Source organism: Haemorhous mexicanus, chromosome 7 (genome assembly GCF_027477595.1).
Source record: "Haemorhous mexicanus isolate bHaeMex1 chromosome 7, bHaeMex1.pri, whole genome shotgun sequence".
NCBI lineage: Eukaryota > Metazoa > Chordata > Aves > Passeriformes > Fringillidae > Haemorhous > Haemorhous mexicanus.
The window spans coordinates 23,558,590-23,579,754 of record NC_082347.1 but is presented as its reverse complement, the minus strand read 5'-3'; the positions used below and the strand labels follow the sequence as shown (position 1 = coordinate 23,579,754).

General features: G+C 41.6%; 1 protein-coding gene across 4 annotated transcripts in view; it reads left to right on the top strand.

Moving 5' to 3' along the window:
* The window catches only part of PAX2 (paired box 2), an 83,301-nt gene extending 62,823 nt beyond the window's left edge, over positions 1–20,478 (top strand). For 2 of the 4 annotated variants that reach the window (XM_059851458.1, XM_059851456.1), the window contains exons 8-10: positions 12,301–12,402; positions 18,276–18,362; positions 20,299–20,478. In XM_059851458.1, the coding sequence (XP_059707441.1) occupies positions 12,301–12,402; positions 18,276–18,362; positions 20,299–20,375 (266 nt within the window). In that variant the 3' untranslated portion in view covers positions 20,376–20,478. The remainder of the gene's footprint in view (positions 1–12,300; positions 12,403–18,275; positions 18,363–20,298) is intronic. The other 2 variants (XM_059851455.1, XM_059851457.1) reach the window with 2 other exon arrangements.
* Positions 20,479–21,165: the final 687 nt, after the last annotated feature.

The following is a 21,165-nucleotide window of genomic DNA, read 5'->3' as shown; positions in this document are numbered from 1 at the left end:
ACGGAAAAAAGTATCACCAGGTCTTTCCAAACCATAGCTGTATGATACCAGATCATACAGTCTTTAGAAAGTCTTCCTGTCTGAAGACTTCAGAGAAAGTCCTTCTCTCTGGCTCATGACTAATTGTCCTCAGCAAGCTCTTTCAGCTCACACCATTCTGAGACCTCACCTCTCCATAAGTCATCAAACCCTCAACAATCTGTAGCTAACTAAGATTGTGAAATGTAGTGAGATCGTTAAGGAATGATGTTGCTGAAGTCCCTTTGTCTGGGAGCCTCTTGAAACTGAAGAGCTGGACATGCTACTAAACAGGCAGCCACCTCTTCAATGGGCCAGAAGGCCTTCCCCAAAGTCCTGGGCATCTATTCAAAGGCACAGCTTAGCACCACAGCTGTGTACAGCCCAGCCTTGCCTAGTACTGCCAATATCAAACACTCCCTTTCAGACAATTATTCTACTAACACATCTTAGATGGCTCATTTATAATTCACATCTCTGAAAGCAAGTAAACAAAACCATTTTTTTTACTATGGAGCAAACAGGTCATCCTTATATCTCCCTATTAAGTATGTTCAAGGAATGTCCATGAATGAGTTGCCACTTAGTGACTTGCTGAACACTAGGCTAGGAAACCTACCCTGCTGTTCTTCATATGGAACAGACAATGTTCATATGGAACAGAAATTTTCAACTGCCTTGTGAAGATTTGGAGAGAGAAAAAAGTTCATGGATTTTACTTTCCTCCAGACCACCCCTCTCTGGCTTACAATCAGGGCTTTTTTCAATTTATCTTTTTTAATTCATACATGAATATATGCAAAAAAAAAAAAAAGGTGGAATTACTGACCAAAAAGGATACTTGCTATACCTGAACAACATAAAGTAGTATTCAAACAGAATCTGATTTTCAGGAAAGCAGAAAGATGCTAATCATGAGGAAACCACTGGCTAGACACTTAGAAAGATTTTCTGAAATGCTAAACAATCCTTTGAAAACTTTAGCCTCCTGCAAGGTGAAAAGATGCTACTTCCTTCCTTTCAGATTAGCGAATGAACCGAAGAGAATTTTGTTAAGTTCAATAACCTGATCATTTAAAATGAAGGAACAAACTCAGATTTGAAAAAACAGGAACATTTGTTTTTCTCAAATTAAGTGAATTAGAGTTGGTATGAAAGGATGAAATCTATTCTTTTTAAAAAAGGATTCTTAAACCAATCCAAATTCCTCCCTATAGCTTTCCATTCCTCCAGTTAATAATTTTTTTATGCAAAACCTGCTTAGAAAAGCTTGATTTTTCTGTTCCAATATATTTAGGAAGTCAGGGAACTTATGGTCATTTTATTTAATTAGCATGAATAATTACAAATACTGTTTTTAATTTAATTCTAATTTCCATCCAAATATAACTTGACACAGATAACAAGTAAAAAGTTAATAATCTAATAAAATAATAATATGGACTCATCGTTCACTATTTTGCCATGTAATAATATGTGAAGACAAATTATATTAAACAACATAATTGCTTAAATAAATGTGCACATGATGCAGTTCATCTACTTAGCAAAAGCTGAAATAACTATGCTTAGGGTGAATTTTGTATTTGTCAAAATATTTGTTACCTCCCATAAAATTCAAGCCTGTAGAAAACAGCCGCACAGTGGAAATGTAAAACAAGTTGATCTAGCTTGCTGTTTTAAATCATGACTAAAACTGACCATTACATTCAATTGTACTTATAATGTTACAGTGAGAGAGGAAGTATTTCCTTCCCCTTTTCCTTGTTTGTACTGGTGAAAAATTCCTGTCTAACTCCAGTCTACTTTAGCCTCTGATACCAGCAAGCAATGGCCCTGATCAGGGCTTGATTCATCTGACTTAAAAAAACCTGTGTGGCAAACTGCTGGGGGAGCCAAGTTGGCTTTAGTGATGGCAGATCCCAGACGCTGACCCTGGCCAGCAGCCCAGCAGCAGGGCTGCAGTCAGCAACACTCAGACAGCCTGTTGGGCACAGCTCTGGGTGCTCCAATGCCCTGAAAATGGAATATGAGAGTCATTCATGCATCTGCTACAAGGTTGCTACTACCCTGCCTCACTAAAATGAAGGTAGTATTTTCTGTGAGCAAGCCTCTCATATTGAAGATGAGAAACGGGCAAAAGCAGAAGTCCACAGGACCTCCAAGTTTAATCAACCATTTCCCCTCTTTAAGAAGAGATAGCATCTTCTTATCTAGTCAAGGAGTTTGTAAAAGCAAAAGGTGTTACTATTCTTCTCTGGGACCAAATGGCTGAGAGTGATAGATGGGCAGATGAATGATCCCTGAAACAGACAGGAATGGGGGAGAAGGGGAAGGAATTACATAAACTATTTATATGCATTCAGTGGAATTTTCACTGACAGTAACTTTATGATGCTGAAGAAAGTAGCTGATGGGCTTTAAAGGCATATTCAACTGAAGAACACAGAAATGGATGGGCCTAAAAGAAATAATATCTTTGCTTTCCTTAAATTGGCATTTAAGTGGACAATAGCAGTGAGTGAAAATAATGTCATATCATGACAATAGCAGTGAATTGGCATTCCCAGTCCAATTTTCTTCAGCAAGAGGCAGCATTGCAGGCTGCCACACTCTATGCTGCTGGACAAAAGGGGACTTTTAAAAAGAAAATAATTGTATTATATTGTCTTTCCAGCTATTCAAGTTTTGCCTTTTCTTCTGAGGTTAAATGAAGGATTCAATGAGTACAATTTTGATAAAAATTCTTACGATGTATACATATGCCCAGTGTAGCAAAGACTGTGCTTTATACCTGAGTTAAGCAGACATTAATAACTTTTGGTGTCTGTCAACTGTACTGGACTTAATCAGGCCCACTTTTTGTACAACCAAAATTGTCCACTGCAGTCTTTCAGAGAAATTGACAGCTTATAGTAATGTTTGTCCCATCTTTCTAAATTTACCACTGCTGTGGGCTACCAAGGAAGATCTATCCTATCTTGTGATCAGCAAAATACCATTATGATGAAACCTTGGAGTTACCTATAATGAGGACTGCATGAAAAACTAACAGGTTTTGCATTGCCCAGTAGATAGTTCAAAAGCATTCTGTTTAAGAGGCAACAATCAAGTCACAAAACAACCAGGAATAATCACATGCTTCATTTCAAGACAGGAAGAACTTGCCAAATCCAATGGGCTGGGACTGAAGAAAGGGGGCAATGTAAACTCCACTGAACTTCTCTGTTTGTCAAGTGCACAAGTTGCATGCATATCTTTCTCCTCTCCACCCAGGACTTCAAAGCATATCTTCCCTCCTCAGCTCCATCTTTAAACAAATGTACTGAGAGCCACATGAAATAGGCTCCAGTAGAGTTCCCAAGTGATTAATTAGTATTCAAGTAGCTTCAAAGAATAAGTCCAGGTCACAGGTCTACTGGAAGCTCCATGTTTTATTCTATATGAAGGATATAAAATTTTCTCTTCAAAGTAATATACAGAGTTAGCAGGTCAGTTTACTTGGTAAGCAGCAGTTGATCAGATCAGACCAGACATAAAATCTAGATTTATAACATTTAGTTTAATGAAAAAAATACAGAAAAACATTACAAAATTTGATGTGGGATGTGATGTCACAACACATTGACTCTTAGGGGAAAGCAGCCCAAAGTTAAGAACATGGGTGAATCTGTGCACAAACAGAAAAAAAACCTGAACACAAAAGGCACACTCTCCAATCAGTAGGAAGACAAGAAAGGCATAATGAGAAGCAGGTTAATCTTAGCACACCTGTAAGTTCTTCTAGCAAAGGTCTGTTATGATCAGAGAAGAGAAAAAACACGGGACAGCATTTATTTTATGTGCAACTTGAAAAATGCTCTTGCAACAGAAAACCTGGGAAACTAAGAATTGAAAGAGTGGTTATTCTGATATGACAGTAAGCAAAAGCCAACAATATGCTGTGTGAGTCCTGTCTGGTCTTTTATATCACTTTTGGAATTGGAGGCAAGATCACCACAAGGGAGAAAGTGATGTAACTCCACTGCCTATAGTGTAAACTCACCAGTCCATGAGTTCTGAGGACCCAGTCCTATTCTGTTTACCACATGGAAACTTTACTAAGGAATAGAGAACACAAACACAGAAAAAAGACATTTCAGAGGTGGGTGCAAGGATAGAATTCAAAATACCTGAGGTAAGATTCAGCTTTAGCACAGGGTTCCTACACGAATTTGAGTATTCTTCTCTGGGCTCAGTTCCTCACTGATAAAAGTGTGATCCCTAAGCAATGCTGTAAGGATATGTGTTGTAAAGAGTGGGACACTGGAGTCGTACAAATATTTGACAGAGACCTCAGGAAAAGACTAAGAACAGGAAACATTGTCAAGATGGTAAGCAGGGTTGAGTGGGTGTGTGAGAGCCATTCCTCATGCATGGATGTGCCATCTTGGTATTCTTTGTGTACTATAAAGAAAAGGAGCAGTAGATGCAGATAGCTTATCCTCCAGGAAACCAGCAATGAAAAACAAGCAGCTTATGTAGTCCTGCAACCAACCCCCACCCAACTTCCCTTTCCTTCAGCAGGAGAGAGCATGATAGAAGCTAAAATGAGTCTCCATAGGAACCCAAAGCTGTGAATCTTGCTCTCACTCCGTCTGGCCAAAATCCCTTCATTCACAGTAGGAATTTAGGCTAGAGATCACCAGTTCTTGCTCTCCGCCAAAATAACAGAGGAGAGGGTTAGAATGGAAGAAAAACAACCATAACTCAGAAAATACAGTCAGAAAGAGAGGAGTAGGTGATTCAAAAAAATGTCCTCTGCTATGTTTCCAGCTATATCCCCACCCAGCCAACTTTCAAGTTTCCCCCACCATGACAGTGGGTGATATTTTTTTTTTGCCACCTATAAACAAGGATACTGTTCGCCTTTTAGAAGAATAAAGGAGACTGAGGCAGGAGTAGATTTCTGCTGCTTTGGAAAGGGGCTGCAAACTCATTCCACTCCACTCCCCTCCCCTCCCATTTGATTTCAGGTTTTTATTCCAGCCTTAGGAGAAGGATATACCTTGGGATTCGCTAAAGGAGCCTTACTAAGAAACACTCCCAACAAAACATAGACAAGCTAAAATTGCACTACTTCACAGCTTGCTGGCAGTAGTGGGACTTGGGATAGGCAGAGGCAAGTTCTCCATCACAAATATGAAAGAATTAGAGAATGGAGAAAATCAAAATTGAAAACATAAAAGATGCAGCTGAAGTTTGAGGTGGTTAAAATGAAAAATGGGACTGTGCCATTCACAGGTGGATAGATAGATCAATCAATTGATTTCATATACAGTGACATGCTTTGGAGCTATAATTCACTGCTGGGGCAATTATTCCAGCATAGCAGTGGCAGGAGTTATACCAGAGACAGAATTCAGGTGCTTTTAGTCAGTGGAGAGTTGGACAACAAAGGAGTAAAAAATGGTAAATGCCATCCATCAGTAAAGATACATGGGATATAAATTATGTCTGTGCAGTTGCAGAGTGTAGAGGGAAAGACAGACAGATAAATAGACACATATAAGTCTGAGTTTTGGTTCTGCAATCATTCGCTGTCTGACCTTATCTTTGCCTCCTTTCCACTATTAGAGAGAAAAGTGTTTAGCATTATTGTGTTCAAGTCTCTTTGCCATGTTACTGTTGACTTCTTTATCCCCCCACACACTGAGTAAGTGGCGATGGCTCTGGAAGGTGCGAGGAATTTTTCTTCATAAGCCTTGATGTGTTCAAGAGAGGGCTGGGCTCATCTCCGCTGTGAGTCTGACAGGGGTTTTAACAGCCTCACAACATTGGGACAAATAGCTCCTGGTCCCTTAACCCTTCCCAGCTTTACAAGGCAAGGCCTAGCACTGTTGTTCCCATTGGAAGGGCTTTACACAGTCTTTCAGGCTGAAATCCTCTCTGTGGTGGCTGGGCAGAGCGGAAATCCAGGGGCTGGATCAGATTGGCCTAATGCTACAGCAGCTTAAGCGGTCTGTTTTACCAGAGATTATGGTTTCACTTACACAGAGCGCCTGAAAAATGCTGTGGTTTAGGAAGGATTATAGCTGAAAATTCCATGCTTTAAAAGAGAAATAAAGCAGGGGAGGGACTAAGAAACCCAACGTGCCTGGGGGCTGTGCAAACAGGATTAACCCCTGCCCATAGCACCTCTTGCTTCTGCCCACCCACGCTTCCATGTCCACCTTATTCTCTGCCCTTTCCTCCTCAGCAGCTCTCCACACCTGCTGTCTCTTGTACAATAAAGAGAGTTGAAATAGGAGTATTGAAAATGCCCAGGACCAAACTGTCCCCAGTTTATTTATGTATCACTGTCAAATGGCTTCCTTGAAAAATATCACTTCACTCGCAGCCTGTGAAAGCCCAGGGAACTTTTGGGCCTCTGCCTGCAGATAGGTCTATTCATCCAAATTATCTTGTATCAATATTATTTGAATAAAGGCTTCAAGCACTCCCAGAATGCTGGTGGTGACTCTGCGTGTTTGGTCTGAAAGTAAATCTGTGCATTCCTTGCCTTGCAGAGGACAGAGGATGCAGGAGAAAAATAGCTTGGGATGGTTCTCGATCTACAGAGACTGGCTCTGGCACATGAAGGCTCACTAGTGGGATAGCAGGACAGTGTATGGTTGTAAAAGGCAGAAGCTGGGTGCTGATCGGCTGCCTATGCTGGGGACTTTAATTAATTGTAAAACATAATCCAGATACTCCAAGTTCCATTCCCCATATCCTCCACAAAAGGTCCTTGCCAAACAGAGCTTTGTAGCAAAAAGGGAAAAGAAATTATGATCCTTACTTCGCATACCAGTGACTTCACTTAGTAAATGAAGAAGAAGTGTATCCCTCTTGGCCAGGACTGATCCTTGCCAACTAATTGAATCATGAGCGTATGTCTTTGCTGCAAAGAAGTCTTAGTGATGAGAGACCTTTGCTGGCCACCCATGTTAGAAGTACTTGGAGTAGAACACAGATGGCAAACTATCATTTTTGCCAGGTAGCAAATCTTTAGGAAACAAATATCTCAGGGTAAACAGCATTCACAGAGAGAAATTGCCCAGCCCTTTACTGTCTAGGTGAGCACTACAGCCTCGCAACAAGGTGCCTAAAGTTAATTAAGCCAGTTCTACATTAATGAAGTCAGATTTATGACCTAATTATATGTCACATTTCTATTTCTCTGTATAAATCAAAACCACCAGAACTAACTTATTTCATAGGCCATTGGCAATAGTTGCCATCACAGCAGAGAGATGGCTTTCATTTATTGGCTTGAATTTGTTTACCTGAGGATGGACGGTTTGCTAGATAATTTGGATTGGATCTGATCACATCATCCATGCTTTGCTTTCAGGTGTTCAAATACAGGACTCTATTACTGCTGACCCAACAGCAGTGGGTGGTCTGGAGTACCCATGCTTTAGGTCACAGAGTTCTCCAATTCCCAAACATCCTGCTTGGTGGCCAAGTTAGGAACAGTGGCAAAGCTCAATCTATTGTGCTTGTGAAAATCTGCACATCAGAAATGGAGGCCCAATGCAAACAACAATGAAAATTAGACCTTTTACAAGTCCCCCATATTTCCTCTCTTCCATTATGTCTCTCTGTCAAGGTATCTATCTGGCAAAACTACACTCTGGGAATAATCAGAATCAGCCCTGACTGTTTGTATGATTAAATCTCCAAAATGTGCCACTGTGAACAAGATCAATTGATTGATCCATCTGTCTATCCACCTATTAATTGCATAGTCCCATTTGTATTTTAACCTCAAACTCCAGCTATACCCTTTTTGTCACGCTTTTATGAAATTTTGGTGGAGAAGCTTTGGCCATTACACCCAGCAATCTGTTTAATAGATGCTTATAGCAAGGCTACTCTCCTGAGGAAGGTTACCTAGGGTTTGAAGAGAAAAAGCAGTGCAATTCCTTGGCCCAAACTGTGTAAGTGTAGCATCTTCATATGCCCTTGGCCAGCAAGAAAGCAGCAGAAAAGGGAGCACAAAAGCTTCAGAGCATTCTTCTTCCCAATCCTATGCTTGTTCCTGTCCTCCCTCTCCTGCATGTTCCCTCCCTCACTTCCTTCTCTTCTAGCCTCCCATTCCTCCCCTCCGCCACTGCACTCCATTCCCCTCATCTCCTGCTGCTCTGCAGAGGCATTCCTGCAGTCTGAGCCTAGCCCCCAGGCACATTTACTGCTGTTGTCTCAGCACTGGCTCCTCTGATCTACTCCTAGCCTTTTTATTTTTATTTTTGTTTTAAAATTAATTTCCCTGTAGATTTTAACCACTCCATTTTCATTTACCCATTTTGTTCTTCCTCTCCTCCCTTCCCCACCCTCCTCTTCCTTCCCCTGTTCCCTTTGTCTGTCTGTGTCCATCCCTTACCCTACCACAGAAAACCTCTCCTCTCCCCTCAGTATAAAGCAAGAGCCTCATGGAGCCTCTCTCACCCCTTTCACCCCCACCACGCCGGTCGGCTCTGGGCAGGCTGATCTTCAGCCCTTCCACATGGCCCTTTCAGACGATGCGTCCACGCCTTGCTACAGTGCCTTCCTTCATCATGGTGCCCACTTTGGGCAGTCCAGCAGCCAGCCTCTGATAGCAGGTAACCGGCCTTGGCCACAAACTGAGCGGGGATGCTGCAGGCAAGGGGTTCAGTTTCGTCTGATGGGGAGGCAAGTAAATGCTGCAAGCTCTTTGAGTGCAAGTGGGAACCAGAGCAACCATGTTCCAGGTCTGCATCTGCAGTGTATGTTCTCAGCTCCATGAAGAATCAAAAAGTTTTCATGCCTGTTCTTCATTTTTAAAATAAAATGGGAAAAGAAGCTGTAACTACCTAAAAGTGACTGGGTGTCCCTGTTAGACTGGGTTTGGGACTTAGTATAGAAACATGCACACATCAAAATCCTGTGTTGACTCAAGAGCCATAATGTCTCTGAGTACTGCAGGCACAGAATACAGTGTGCTAGCCTAAGGTAGATGACAGCAGCGTGAAGATCCCAGCCAGCTCTAGGCCTGCCTGGGTTGTTCAGCATGGGTTGCAGCTACTAAGTCAGATAGACACGGGCAGTTGGTGAGCGCTGGCACAGCTATGCTGTGAGCAGTATTTGAGTCACCTGATTTGGGAGTGTCAGTGTGAGCTGGTGCCTTTACACAGCAGACCAAGCAGTTAAGAAACCCAGCATCATGTCTGAACATCAAGAGCAGGAAGGATGTGTGAAAGACTATATTTTACAGCCAAAGGAATACAGAGCTGAGGTAGGTCTTAATGGAAGAACAGAAGTGAAGAAATAGGTTGCAGAAGATGGCAAAATTAATAAGCAGCAGGCAGGAGGGAAAGATGGGGAGGAAGGTCAAGTTTCAGGTAGGTACTAAGGGAAACTCCTGATCAAGGTGACAGAAGCAACATTGCTGCAGAATCTCAGGGGTGACTTGGGTGAAATAGTGGGTATCGTCTTGGGTGACCGCTGACTATTCTTCAAAGGATGTAATCTGGGCTTTTTCAGAACAGACAAGTCTTAGTACAGACCACACTAATACTCAAGAAACATATCTTCTTCCTAACACTCAAGAAACGTATCTTACTTCTGCCTTCTTCATGTTCCTATATTATTTTTCTCTTTTGACTTAATATCCTTCCTTTGTCTTGTCATGTGAGATTTCCATTTCTAAACCACCATGTAGGAAAACAGCAAGTAAGAAGGCTTGTGTTCATAAGACCATCTTGGTCCTACCTTACTGCAGCCAGAACCTCTGAGTTCTGGGCACTTCCTAAGCCAAGAAGTGGCTCCAAAGTACAGATATCTGGGGATACTGTTATATATGATCATCTTCTAGCCTAGAAGGCACTGTGTTTCTTGAGAGGCACATGCCTTAAGACTCTTATAGGGAATTAGACATTGGACCAAGTATTCAAAAGGGCAAACAATGTCACAGCGATTCAGGTACTGTTCCTCACTCAGAAAGTTCTTGCAGGAAGAAGAATGGCTGCAGTTGGAAGCATGCTATGAGCTAGCTTTGCCATAGCCCTGCAGTACAAGAATTTAATAATCCTGTCTATATGTTTGTAATGAGAGAAGGTTATGGAAGGGACCTGTTTGTATGTAACAGCATTTTAAGAGTTTCTCTGTGAGACTCTTACTGATGTTACTGATACAGTACATGTTTGTTATCTTCCTTTTCAAGACTGGAATTCTGACAAATTATCGCTTTCCAACAAATTTTCCATGCTCAGTTTTGAACATCAACCTCTGTGTGCTCATGTCTGAATAAAAACACAGAGGCATATGTGCACACATCCAGTAGCAGAGTTAGTGTATATGTGATCCCGCCTGAATGAAAGTGTCAAAATGAATTAATTGTGCCTGAAGCTAGATAATGTTATCTCTAACTTTTCAGTGACACTGTTTTCACATTCATCGCTTGTTATTTCTCAAGTTAGTCAATAAATGAAACTAAAAGAACAAGAATTTTAAGCATAAAAATTTCTTGCCTTAAACCAAAGTGAAAAAAAAAGGACTACATCTACTTGGTGTTATTCATATGGTTTAACATACAGCTACAAGTCACTAAAGGAATTATGGTGATAAGAGATTAAAAGAGTGTAGAATATTAATCCCTGATACATTATGTATTTATTTTTATCAGTATTGGGGAGTGGCTGGAAAATGGCTCAGCTGTTGTCTAAGAGGACATAAGCAAGGAACATCAGCCACTGATAGGGAACCTCTTCTGTAAGAAAGAATGAACTTGCAACTCTGTTTTCTTGAGTAAATCACCTCAGTAATCCTTACTCAAGACCTGTGAAAGCAATGACACTGGTTTAGCCTACCTCAACCCAGAGAAGCTTCCTCCCTTCAGGTTAATGTTCCATGCTTATTAGTTTTTGCTTTGCCTTGTAACTGTTAATTATTTCTGATTCCCCAGCCAAGGTTCATGCTTGTTCCAGGGCCTGCTTTTATCAGTTATCATTCTGCTGGTAGTAGAGTTAACCCAACGCTTCTTCTTTCATTAGCATATCCCAGCATGGTTCCTGTGACTCCAGTGGTGTTAATGGGCTTTACTTAGCCTGTCACTCCTAAAGGTGAATCAGACTCTTGCCAGGAGAGACAAAATTTAACAAAAGAACCACAAATAGCAGAAACTTCTTGGTGAGCTATAGTTCACCTAGGGAATGTGAAAGGCTTTTGATGCTGGGAACAGGCTGACACCTCAGTAGGCAGTGTTGGAGGTTGAGCTGTAAATCTCCCAGCAGCTGTGGGGGAAAGATTATCTTAATTTATTTAGTTTTTTTGTTTTGTTTTGTTTTGTTTGTTTTGTTTTGCTTTGGCTTGAAACTCCCAGCAGCTTCTGAGATTATTTTAGTCCATTTAAATGCAATAAGCACTAACAGCAAATGCCCTTCTGGCTGGCCCATTTTCAGGCTAACCAGTCCAAATGAGGAAATGCCTCTGGCATCAACCAAGAAACCCCCAGCTGCACTTCCTAAGAGAGGAAAAATAAACTACAATCATACACCAAATCCACACCCCTCTCTACTTCTTTGGTGATGAAAAGTTATCACAACTTAAAGTATTATAAACAAAAACTTGTACCTGTGATAAAAATGAAGTGAGACTCAAATTAATTTGCATTATCCTATTATTACATATAGTACACACCAGCACCTGTAAGGAGTCCAACCATTACTGGTCTCATGTTAAGCACTGTGCAAATGTACTAAAAGTGTGCTCTTGCACCAAAGAGTTTGCAGCACAAAAAGAAGCACAGAGAGGTTAAGCAAGTTGCCTAAAACCATATGCAAGTGAATGGCAAAGGTGGGAAGAGAGACAGGCACAGAAAACTCTTGGATCACTTCCCAGTGCCTTGCACATTGATCATGCCCTAAAGCAACATCACCACAATTTTGGAACCACATCCACGGCATATAGACAGGACCTCAGCTACTCTGGCAGTGAATATGCTGCCATTCTCTGTGCAGATCAGGGCCATTTTGATTTAGTTAAAATAGACCCAAAATCAAACCAAATTCTTTTGAGCCTCATCAAAGCTAAGTTTTAACATACTCCCTTATAGTGTGAGATCAAAAGTGCCCCAATCTTCACCCAAAATTTTCAGTGGGTAGACAGAACTCATGTAAGAGAAGGCTGTGCAGTAGTTGCCTATCAAGTCGTGTGACAGTGGGACAAGAGGTGATACCAAATCAGTATTGAAAGATCTTATCTGAATTGATCACCTGTCCTGATTCTCTCCCTTTCCAGGTCGTGATATGGCAAGCACCACCTTGCCTGGCTACCCACCCCATGTTCCCCCAACTGGACAAGGCAGCTACCCAACATCAACTCTTGCAGGAATGGTTCCTGGTAAGTCAGCTGCCAACCCTCAATAATGGTGCACACATGTCTGAACGTTTACCAGTATTGTGAGAGCTTTCACAGCTGGCTTGGCTATTGCTTTGCTGACATGAAGAGCTATTCTTTTCATAAAGAAACCATCAGGAGCCTATAACCAATGTAGCTAACAACCCTTTTTGTAATGTATCTCTTTCCTCCTAGTAACTGATTCTCTGCTGCTATGGGCAGCTAGCTAGCTATAACCTGTGGCAATTAATTGGTAATTAATTAACCCTAGTATTCATTAACTAATGTAATTATTTTCCAATGACCCATGCAGATTATTATGTACTGCTCATGGCTCAAGATACTCACCTATCCACTAACTAAGGGTGACAACTCACCTTCTGTCTAAATCTATGGCCATCAAGCTGAAAATTATCAATGGCAATTTAATACCTACAGTTTTTGAAGACCTACTGTCTATATAGCCTAAACTTACTAAGATCTCAGAAATTATTACCAGCATTTCACAAGAAACTAACTATTCACTCTTAGCAACCAACTACTTAACCATCTCCTATATCCAAAATAGTGCCTTCAATCCAAGAAATTACCAACCTAATCCTACATCCAACTCTTTCTTTGACACCCAATGCTTTGGAGAAATACCTTATCTCAGCACATGGATTCTCCCACTCTTTCAGAAGAAGAGAGAACCATTTACTCTTGGACAATTGAAGAGTTTATTACCTCAGGCTCTATTACCCACTCTCCTCTGATGACAGTTGTCCCCAGTAGATAAATGAAGAGGCAGGATTTTCTTTTCTCAGACTTGGTAGTTCAGAGCTCAGAACTCATCTGCCACTGATTTCTGCTTTTTATGGCCCGTGGTTGTGAGTTGTGATGATTAAGGGGCAGGTACACAACCCATTCTGCAGCCTCTGCTTCTGAAGAGATGAGTCCAGAACTGAAGCAGCAACAAGTTGAGGACAGAAAGCTCTTAAATTACTATCATATGATTTGCCAGGGCTTACAAGTGGAAAGCCTAACTTAATCCTTACCCAGATCTCAGAACAGACAACTAAGTGAACATTCACATCAATGAGGACCGTGAAAATATAACCCTCAGGAAATGTTTCCAAGTCAAAGTCTTAACATCTTAAAGTGACAAATCATAGAACTCTCTGAGTTGAAACGGACCTTAAAGGTCACCCAGTTCCAACCACCCTGTCACGGGTGGACATCTTTACGGGAGGTGCAAAGCCCCATCCAGCCTGACCTTGAACACTTTCAGAGATTGGGTACCCACAACTACTCTGGGCAACCTATTCCAGTGGTAAATTTTTGGGCACGTCCTACACTAAATTATTCAAGAAGGTGGTTTGCTCCAGAATCAGACAGGCACTAAGACAATATAAAATCAATTAACACGTCCACACAACTCCCCCAGTTACAGTAGGTAAATTCAGATGACAATATTTAGATCATTTATAGTCAAAACTTATAGGAGGTCACGGCATATGGAAATTATTAATAATATCAAAATATCTGGCTCTTTGAGTAGAAACTGTTCAGTGATTGCTATGTAAGTTTAATGTCCTCATGACAAGGATGATACTGACTTCTAAACTGGGACAAAAATTTTAAGACCACTAATATCAGGGGTCATTTATTCAAGAATAAGGTATTTCAGCTCCTTGATGTGGAGGCTGCATATAAGATAGCAGTGTCCCCAAAAAAAAAAAAAAAAAAACCCAGAAATATTCCCCAAAAGAAAAGGAACAGAATTATACAGAAAAAACCAGTAAAGTTATACTTCAAAGTTTAAAAAAATTATTATGGTCAAATGGATATCTTCACATTAAATCTGATGTCAACATTTAATCAGAGGGAATTTTTCCAGTGGCCTACTTGGGCATCCTGCAGTAGTTTCAACAGAGCATCAGGTTCTGGCTGTTTCAGTCATACCCCACTGGTCAGACCCAGCCAGGAAGCCCCTTTTTTCCTGTTTTCTAGTCTGACTGAAGCCAACAAGATGGAGATAAAGAGGCTTCCTGGGAAGAAACAGAAGATTTTGCTTTAATGGGTCACTCTGCAGATCTCTGCAGCCACTACTTTGTGCCAGAGGCCAACAGGGGAAATATGAGGAAGGGTGTAAGAGTAGAGCAAGCATGTATTGGTACTTTCTTGAAAGATCTCCCAGCCTCCACGTTGCAGCTAAGAAATTTTTTAAGCCAGACTTCTTTCTATTTAATATTAAACCCTTGATAGGCTTCCCCTCTAGAAATGTAAAAAATGTCTCCTGAGCCCATATAAGCCTTTAACATGCACAGAAGTCCTTTGCAAAACGTTCTACAGCTAAACTACATATTTTGTGAAAACTATATCCCTTATTTTTTCTGAACCTGACACCTGCTAGGCTCACTTCATGCCTCATCATTTCTGTATTAGAAGGCTAAACCAATAAGATTTCAATACAGATGCCAAGAAATAGTGTTAGTAAAGATTTCCTGAGCACAAATTGCACAGAATATAGGCCTCCTGAGATCAATCCTCTGTGCTGACTTACAACCTCTGTTAGGAGTCCAGTTTGAACTATCAAATACAAGGGTGTCAATGGTTTGTTATGTGCCCTCAGGCCAAGAAAGTTCAGGAGCCAGTGCTTTAACTACACTGGAAACAAGAAGCCAGCAAGATGACTACTTAGGAAGTATCTTTAAGAAACATACTAACATGCAAACAAACCTGTTGTTCAGATGTGAGAAAACATGGGAAAGGGCTCTGTCTTCTTTTAACAAAGGTGCAGAGCTAAACACACAACTGCTCAGAAATCAGATTTCTAACCCATTCAAAATTCTGATTCCCTGATATTTGCTTTCATCTTGCACTGGTATGTGGAGTCAGAACCTTGCAACAGTTCAGTTTGCAAACATAGGGATGAAACATTTCAATAACATCAACATGTTCTAGATGTCAAGACATATTAAAATAATGAAAGAGCTGAAAGGAAATTAAATGAAATGAGAAAGGCAAAATGAAACAAAACAAGAAAGTTGAAACATAATACTTTGTTTCAATATGCAATAACTTCAGAACTTTTCTTTCCAAAACTCTATTGAAGCTGACAAGCTTGAGCAAAACATTTCCATTTCAATGAGACAGCATTTTCCAGTGGAAAACCGTTTCTGAGAAGATTGCTTAACCATTGCTAATCAAAGCTGCTATTTTCTACCCATGACAACCTTTCACTAGACTCCTACTCACACCGTCTAGAGAAAAGCTTGTCTCCTGTAGCACTACAATCGTGCAACATGGCCAGCAAATGCAAATATCTCTGAGGTTTATGCAGATGACGTGACAAGATACATATTCCTGCACTTGCCCTTCCCGTAACTTCAGGTCCCAGGCTGTAAACATGGACGAAGGCCATTGGTCCTGAGCACACACTTGGAAAAGCAGGGGTTAGTCACTCAGAGACAGATGAATCAGGTATTGGGCTACACTTAACCTACATAACTGAGAGAAGTTACCCACAAAGGTAACAGAATACCTTTGATCCCTGTCTCAGTTCTTCCTCTTTCCCAGAAAGGACGTCAAGTTTCTGCAAACTGTTTTAGTGAAGTCAGCATCCACGGAAGGAACTGAAGTTTACACAGAGCAGCGCAGAGCCTGCAGAAGGCTGGGGACGGCAGCGGCAGGGAGTCGTTAAACAGAATCCAATGTTGATGAGGAAATTACACTTGTTTCATTAGTGATCGGGGAAGGCGATAGCTCAGTTCCTCTTGGTCACAGTTGAGCTCAAAAGCTCATTATCCTGCTGCATGCATGCTTTCACTCCTCGTCAATAAACACTGTTTCCAGTGGCTGCCCTCCCTCCTCCCCGCGCTCTATAGCTGTGGCTCTTTCTCCTGTGCTTAACCCGTGCTTTAGCAACACTATAAACAGTTTAGGGTGTCAACTCAGCAGGGAGTGAGAGAAAAGTCTTGAAATATCAGAAAAATTTCTCTCCATACAGTAAAGTTTTGTCGTATGAAGCACTTCAAAAGCAGAAATTCAAAAGCAGAAATTCTCATAAGAATAGGTTTTTTCTCCTTCTTTGGGTAGCAAACCAATTCTAGTATATTCCACAAATAATTCAGTAGAGAAAAGTCTGGACTGTGCATTGCATGGTCATCTTCATAGGATTCACCGATTCCCTCCCAGCTGGTTGTCAGATTTTCCATGCAGGATGTTTCTAGCTATGGAATTATGCGGAGTTATCATCATTAAAACAGTAGTTAGCAAAATCTCTCACATAAAATGAGGTTTTATACTGAAACTAAAAGCTACTGGGACTAAAATACCTTTGGATGATGATTTAGTTTGATTCATACTCATTTTTGCACTGACTACTTTGGTTATCACCCTGAGTACCTCTAAAAACCTTGCTGGAAAGATTCTCCTCAAGTTTAAAGCAGTACAAATCCCCTAACTTGAACAGGCTTCATTTCCACCCTCTGAGAATCTGTGGTTTTGGCTTCAATACTCCAGTGAGAGGAGATTTGCAGAGATTATGCCATAATTAATTGACATTCTTTGGTAATTGTATCACAGGCATTCATCCCATCTTGCATTACCTTCTTTTCCTGTTCCATGGTATCTAGCAGGAACTGCCAGGTGCTTCTCAAGCACTTCTGTTGTAACAATTCCACCTCTGCCTTCGGGCAGACCAGAAGCTAATACCTACACTATTCTTCCACTGCCTTTTAAGCACATAAGGCATTTGAGATGGCCTTAATTGTTCACAGTTTCTTGATACTACATTAAATTGAGCTTATGATCAGACCATGTAATGATTTTCCATAATAGAAGCATACTTGTTTAAGTTTGGGGAGATTTGTTTATTTTGAATGCAGCACCGGACCCCTTCAGTTACCAAATACCCTGCACAGCCTTCTAAGAAACAGGGAGACTCAACTTCTTCTGCACAATAAAACTGAATGTTTCAGAAGACTCTGCACCATTCAGATCTTGGTTCAGAGTCTTACTAGGTCACAAAATTTGGAAGTATTTTGGTTTGGGCCCATTTTCCTAATGGGGAGCTGGGGGGGAAAAGGGAGCTGTAGCACAACTTGTCTTTCAGATTCAGTATACAAAGTGCTAATCATTAGAAAAACATCTTCCAGAGCTAGAATGCAGTAAGCTTTCTCTATAATTCAGTAACTAAGCATAAAAGAGAGGTTAATCATGTATGAATCACTTTTCTGACTAATACCATCATCCAGAGTAAGAAAGAAAGTGATTCATGTGTTTTCCATTTTGTTTTGTATTTAAGCACAGCCAACTCAGAACATTTCCAAAAATGAATGATACTCTTCTCCACAAATATGCCATCACCCTCAGTACCCTAATAAAAAAAATCTAGCAATACATATTGCTATCAACAGCACTGCTAACTCCAAAGAGTTTCTTGTGAGCTTGTCCCATTAACCTTTCATGCCTGCTGTCTCGACAATACTGGAGAACCTCTGATGTTATTAATAAGAAAGCTGATAATTAAGTGCATAAAAACTTGTATATGCAGTCCTACTGCAGCTTGAGAATTGGAAGACAGAAGGCAATGAAAAAAAAAAAAGGAAAAAAACCACCCCACTTAAATATTTTATTTGTATTATTGAATTTGAACTGATTTCTTGATTGTGAAGATGTCAATCTTGTGATGCTTAATGGTATGGGTAAGCAACTTTGCACTGAACAGGCACGGCAGTGACTCGAAGGGGAGAGTTCCAGTTAGACAAGGAAGCTACATACTCCAGTTTTCCTGCTGGCAAATGGATTCAGCATGAACACTGGTCTGATAGAACAGCAGACATTAATCTTTATTCCTTACTGTATTTCACACCTTCCTTGGTCTCTTCCAGGGAGCGAGTTCTCAGGGAATCCCTACAGCCACCCTCAGTACACGACCTACAACGAGGCCTGGCGGTTCAGCAACCCTGCATTACTAAGTGAGTACCTCTTTCCCACAGCACACCCCCAGCCTCGCGCTCCTTCTGTTTGTCTCTTTGTTTTCTTTTCTTTGTTCTCTTTGGGTTTTTTGTTTGTTTGTTTGTTTCTGAAAAGGGGTTTCAATTATTTGGGCAGCTGAGAGGCCGTTTTCCCTCACTCTCCAGTCCAGTTTGACATGGGTATATCCCTCAGGTATATTTTGTACCAGTTCTGAAGCGGGTTCCTCTTTCATGAGACAGTTCAGAACTCGAGTTCTGGCTCTGGCTTCTCCATGGACTGCATCCACATTTATATCAACAAATTATATCAAAAGTTAAATTTAGGTTCTGCTACTCTTAGGCCACAACCAGCATGCTTTCAAGGCCTGGTTAAAAATTCAGATAAGGTTTCACTCCTCTCCCAGGCTAAATCCAGAGTCAATTCCTGGGAAATCTTTAAATCCCATAGAATTTCTTCCTACTGGACCAGTTGGACTAATGTCTAGAGTGGGAGACAGGCTGCATCACAAGATTTATAATAGCCAGTAGAGTTCTCTTGCAGGGATATATATCCATCTCCAGTCACTGATATGCTCAGAAATAGTCAGGGTTTTTTTCAGAGGGGGAAAAAACTCCTATGAGACTTTAGCTTCTAATAAAATATTTCTTTGCAGTGGAACAGGAAGAGATTTACTATATGTAAAATAAATCAGTTGTGATTATTACCTATGTATTTACTGAGGTTTAACAACTGGATAATAGATGCACATTTTATTCCAGAGCTGTTAAACTTCAGTAAATGTGATCTTAACAATCAATCACTATTTAACACACATTCGATAACCATCTAAAGAGCTTTCATGCCAATTGTGACCCAAATCCCAATTAATACAACACTGCAATTTTGTTTCATTTCTCCCCGATTGGTTTTAAAGTCACTTTGTCAGGTGCACTCAGAACATCTGGCCCTGACACTTTCTCTGTGGCTACGGATCAGGTGCGGCATATCATGCTGCAATGTTTGTTGTGGTTTAGCTCCAGGCATTAGCCAAGCCCCATGCAGCCACTCGTTCATTCTCCCACCAGGAGGATCAGGGAGAGAATTGGAAGGATAAAAACTAGAGTACTCCTGGGCTGAGATAAAGACAGTGTAAAAGCAAAAGCCACACACACACAAGCAAAGCGAAACAAGGAATGAATTCACTCTTTCCCATGGGCAGGCAGGCGTTCAGCCATTCCCAGGAGAGCAGAGCCCCAACATGCACAGTAGTTACTTGGGAAGAATACCAGTGTCACTCCAAACTTTTCTCCTTCCTCCTTCCTTCCCCGCTTTCACATAGTGACCAGGATATTTTCTGGTCTGGAATATCCTTTTGGCCAGTTCAGGTCATCTGCTCCAGCTGTGTCTCCTTCCAGCCTGCCATGCACCTCCAGACTCCTCATTGGTGTGGCGGCATGAGAAGCAGAAAAAAGCCGTGGCTCTGTGTAAGCCCTGCTCAGCAGTAACAAAAACATATCTGTATTATCAATCCTGTGCTCAGCACAAATCCAAAACACGGCCCCTTACCAGCCACTGTGAAAAAAACTAACTCTACCCCAGCCAAAACCTGCACAAAAGCTCATGGGCTTATTTATTGATTGTCAGAGAATGCAAAAGGATCTCCTTCCCGTATGGGGGCATCCTATCCAGAGGCCACCATACCATCTGTCAACTGAAGTATGGCCCTCAGTTGGCTTCCACTGATTGCCTTCCCCTAATCCCATTAGGAGCTCAGTCTCCAAGTTCTTGTTTTGCTTCTTTTGCTTTTCTTTCTTTCTACCTTTCTTTTTGTTTTCAGTTGTCCTTAATTTCTTTTCTTAGTTTGATTGTTTCTGTTTTTTTGTTTTGTTTTGGTTTTTTTTTTGTTTACTGTTTGTCCTTTCAACCAGTCCATTCTTCTCCTGTGTTAACTTTCAGGTTCCCCTTATTATTATAGTGCCACATCCCGGGGCTCCGCACCTCCCACTGCTGCCGCTGCCTATGACCGCCACTAGTTACCATGGAAACCACATGAAACTGCAGGGCGACAGCTTAGGCCTCCACATTGTACCTGTCTGATCACCTCTCTCCATCCCTGGGAAGGGTGAAGAGACCTTCTCCGTTCCTCCCCACAGTCCAGTTCCTTCCTCTTCGCCACGAAGGCGCCGAACCAAGCGCTCACCACATGAGACTGAGACCCCCTCGTTCCCCCTGCCCTCCGCCCCCGCCAGAAACAGCCTGCGGCCAAGTGGCTTCCCCTGCAGGAGCCCTCCAACACCCCTGGGTAAAGCTCAGCCATGCAAAGTCCCCTCGGCTTCCAGGACTCCAGGGGGACTGGGAAGCAATGCAGCTGGCAACCATTGCCTTACAGGACCCCTTTCTGGGAGCGGTAAGGGCCAGGGAAGCAGGGGAGAACGCCGCTTGTGAAACACTGTTCCCCAAAGATATACTCTTCTGTGGTGGACTCTTGAATGTGTGTAACCTGTGATGCTCACCCTGTTTCCCTGGACAGAGGGAACAGTCTGGCTAAAGCAGAGACGGCAGCACCTGGCCCATCTGGCAAATGAAGAAAGGACCAAGTAAAGATCTGCACCCCATGAGGGGTTCTCTGTGCACCTCATCCCCACTTTCCAGCATGGATTGCCCCAGAGTTGGCTGCACCTCAAGGGTGGTGACTTTGCAGGCCAGAGTTGGGAGGAACCTCACACATACACCCACAATTTCTGTGACACACAATCAGCTCAGACAGGAGGATGGAGCAACATTTACAAACAAACCGACGAAATGAAGAAATATATAAATAGA